Consider the following 4,218-nt stretch of genomic DNA (forward strand, 5'->3'; position numbering starts at 1 on the left):
TGGTTTCTTTTTTCTCAGAGGAAACAGTGACATCTAGTGGACAATTTCAGTCATCACAGACATTTACATATTCCTCCAAAAGGCAAAGGAATGAATGAGGGAAGTAGATAATTCTCAATCTAGGCTTATTTACCACATACCTGGCACTATTCTAAATGCCCTACACTTATTATTTTATTTAATTTATATAAAACGTATACAAAGAGAAAATTAAACTATTATCCCCTTTGCAGATACGATACTGAAGCACACAGAAGTTATGACTTACCCATACAATTCTAGAGTCTTAACCACGGCGCTCTCTGGAAAGAGATATTTTTCTTTTTAAATTATAGGCAGCAGAAAAAAAAAATCCTGGCATATGAATTTACTCTTAGCATCATTCTTTTCCTTGTGATTTTCCAAGGTAATGTTCCAGGAATAAGTAGGGAATTTGACACAAAGAAAATAAACCAGAAATAGATTTTTGAGGCCAACAAGATTTAAGTCAAAGTCAAAAAAATCGCTTTTCCTTTTCCTTTGTCTGTTCCTTGAGATGAATTCTATAAAATTTTGTGAGCATCCCTATGCGTAATCGTGACGCGGCTGTCACGGAACAGCACCTACCGATTCCCACGGGGGTCCGCACGGTGTAGTGCATGCAGCCCAGGTGGTCCATCTGCGTGCACTCGGACGTGTGGTGCAGGACGGAGGAGGCAAAGAACCGGAAGTTCTGCACAGACCGGGGGATGTCCATGGTTCTTGCCAGTGTTAAGGTTTTCCCTGTAAGAGGTGGACAACATAAAGCACTGTCAGTTCATGGAGACACTCTATCGGTCAAATTTCATCACACATGAATCCTAACTCACACTGAAATAGCCCTGGTTCCTTCAAGCCTGGGACAGACATTCCTCGACCACACAAAGAGCTGATCGTGGCTTGATAAAGCTATGAAATAATTAGATATGAGGTTATAAAATGAGCTAGGGGGGTTAACATTGAGCCAAACAATCTTTGCTTGGTGGACTGAACACTTTGCAGCTCTTATCATGAATTTGCCAGATGCTGGCGAGGTGCGGTGGCTCACACCTATAATCCTAGCACTTTGGGAGGCCAAGGCAGGAGGATCACTTGAGGTCAAAAATTGAAGACCAGCCTGAGCAAAATCGAGACCCCATCTCTACAAAAAATAGAAAAATTAGCCGGGCGTGGTGGCGTACGCCTGTAGTCCCAGCTACTTGGGATCCTGAGGCAGGAGGATCACTTGAGCCCAGGAGTTTGAGGTTGCCGTGAGCTATGATGACGCCACTGCACTCTAGCCTGGGTGACAGAGTGAGACCCTGTCTCAAAAAGAAAAAAAAAAACGAATTTGCCAGATGCTACCACTTCACCCACACAAACTCTTACAATTCAAAATCACCAGGTTTTGTACATGTGACAAAGGGGTTGCAATATGGGTGTTAAGACAGCTGTATTTGCATATCAAAAAATCTATTTTTATGAAAACAGGATATATATGAAATGTCCTCCCAACACATGGTGAAGTCATAAGAAGGACTGATGGGAACCTCTGGCACAGGATGCTGTGCGTCACTAGCTCACCCATCACATGCCTGTGCACGTCCTAGCTCCTGGCTGGAACAAAAAGACACGTGAGCTTACTGAGTTAGCTTGTTGCCAAGTTATCTTTAGGGATGCAGGGAGACTCTACAGTCAAGAACAGCAGCAGAGGAAACATTTTCTTTTTAAATGGCTTGGACTCAGGCTGCTTCTTAACTTTAGGTTGGTTGATAGCACGCATATAATTTTAAAAGTTCTTGGCTTTTCCTAACAGATATTATTACAAAGATTTACAAAGATTTACACCATTACCCTGAGCTGTGTCTGGGAAGGAGTGGGAAAAAATGGTAAATTGCATTGGAAGTGGAATAGTGACTGACTTATCAAAAAACTTTCTAAATAACCTGACTGTATAACTGCTCTTCTAGTTATCTTTGCTCTACTTAGAATGGGTGGAAGATTGCATGATCAGCCCAAGTTCTTCATCTCTCCCCATGTCCATGCCCTTCCTTTCCCATGTATCTTTTCAGTTCCTTCCACCAAATAGACAGAGTATGTTTCCTGCCCATTGGCCTTGGGTTCAGCCATGCAAACTGCCTTGGCCATCAGAACAAGGTGGAAGCGTAAGAGCTGTGGCCCCGGCCTGACGAGCCTTCGGGGTGCTGCTCTTCCCCTCTGCCGTTGCCATGAGGAGCACATGTGCGGGCTGGCCTGATGGCCCCAGGAGGGACAATATGAATAATCAGAAGTGTCCTGAGTCCCACCTGTTACAGGGACAGCTCTCACCTTGGTCTTTAGATTCCGCCTGGGCCAACTCCTCCAGGGACTGCTCCAGCAAATCTGCCAGCTTGTTGAGGACCTGCGAGCGCTCCTGGGGGCTCCGGGATGACCAGCCAGGAAAGGCTCTTCTGGCAGCCTCAACTGCAGCATCAATCTGTGAGGAGAAAATGGGAGGGTCACCTTAAAGCTATTGCCCCTAAGGGGTTAGGTGAACCCAGAATCCACCGGTCCCTAGAAACCTGTTTTCTGGTCTAATTTCAAATATCCAACATGTCCCAGTGCTGAGCTATGCACAAAGTAGATGACACAGGAGTTTATATGACTGGCAAAGCATGGGCACCACAAAAACAAAGAAAAATATTCCATTTGAGAACTGAAAATCCTAAGTGCCCCAACCTCTTTGCCATGAGGACCCTAGAGAAACATTAAAAACTGAGTTCCTGGCCATGACAGGACAGGAGGTTGGACATGCCATATTATACCCACTCCCTTTTGCAGTTTAGACACAACTGACCAACATTAATGTTAAAATAGATATCACAAGACTGACAGAACATACTCTGTCTGGCCATAAGATACAAATTACAAACAGAACCTAAGGCCATGCCAGGCAAGGGTTAAGTCACCCACCCCTACACTTAGAGGATAAACCATGTTCTAACTGTCACAGTGCTTCATTTTCTCTAGCAGCTAAACAAGCACTGGCCTCAAGATAAGCAACATTAAAGCAATTACAGCTCATCCAAGTAACTTGCCAGAGTTCACACAGCTAATAAGTGGCAGAATCAGGATTCAGATCCAGATCTTGGTGGTTCCCAACACCAAACGTTGACCTGCTATGACATAAGCACCATTCCTGCCCCTGCCCAGCTCTGCCCAGTGGGAGAGGCCTGTGTGAGAGAGGAGGGGATCTATGGTTGAACTGCTAGCTTGGGTACCTGGTTTTGGAGTTACATCCAAAAAGAAACAAAATATGGGAAGGTATGGGCAGGGCCAACTCACAGCCAAAATGTGATGTAGGCAAAATGAATTTTCGAGTCCTCATCTGCCTTTCTCTTCTCTCAGACAATGACTATGCAATGCCTTTCCCAAAGACGGCAGATCCCTAGGCTGTCTCTCACTCCTCTCTCACACAGGCATGACAAACATTCATAATCACGTAGAGCTGCCTTCCGCCACTGGGCCCCAGCTCAGCCTCAGAATCCTTTCCCATAGGCCTCAGGCAGCCACAGGCGTCTTTCTTGTAGCATGTGATCTGACAGCAATCCAGCCACCTGAGCCCGTGCCAGCCCTCTCCCACAAATCCTAGCTCGCACCGCTCCTTCATTTTCCTCATGGGAACAAGGTCACTTTCAGCTGAGCTGAAGCAAGGTATAAAATGATTCTCATCTTAATTAGAAATTTCTGGAAAGATGGTAGCTTCATCCCAAAAACTAAATCTGTAATATGAACCTGCAGACAGGTTGCGGGGGCTTTGGTGACCTCCACCACAAGCTACAGTCGTGGGGAAGCCCCACTGCCAGCCAGCAATAGAAGGGTTAATTTCTACAGTCAATGTAAAAATCTGATCTTTTTATTATTCAGAAAATTCAAGTCTACTCATATCTTCAAAGTTGTCTTATGTCACATGTCATATGTCCATGTAATATCAAATATATATTAATCTACTATATACAATACTATGAACATAATCTAATACTTAGAAAGTGTTTACTATATGCCAGGCACTAAGGGCTTTCAGTATATTAGTCTGTTCAATCCTCAGAACAACATTATGAAGTATTATTATTATCCCCATTTTATAGATAAGGAGACTGAGGCACACAGAGGGTCAGCTCTAAGTGAAGATCAAAGATACCAAGTGATAGAGCTGGTCTTTGAACCAGGCAGTCTGACTTC

The 4,218-nt window shown here is 44.3% G+C and overlaps 1 protein-coding gene across 2 annotated transcripts in view; it reads right to left on the reverse strand.

The window, feature by feature from the left end:
* The window catches only part of ALDH8A1 (aldehyde dehydrogenase 8 family, member A1), a 34,305-nt gene that overhangs the window by 27,319 nt on the left and 2,768 nt on the right, over nucleotides 1–4,218 (reverse strand). For both annotated transcript variants that reach the window (XM_012665229.1, XM_012665228.1), the window contains exons 2-3: nucleotides 2,326–2,473; nucleotides 607–762 (exon numbers count right to left, since the gene is read on the reverse strand). In XM_012665229.1, the coding sequence (XP_012520683.1) occupies nucleotides 607–762; nucleotides 2,326–2,473 (304 nt within the window). The remainder of the gene's footprint in view (nucleotides 1–606; nucleotides 763–2,325; nucleotides 2,474–4,218) is intronic.

The sequence above is a fragment of the Propithecus coquereli genome, unplaced genomic scaffold, assembly GCF_000956105.1.
Source record: "Propithecus coquereli isolate 6110/MARCELLA unplaced genomic scaffold, Pcoq_1.0 Scaffold98, whole genome shotgun sequence".
Lineage (NCBI taxonomy): Eukaryota > Metazoa > Chordata > Mammalia > Primates > Indriidae > Propithecus > Propithecus coquereli.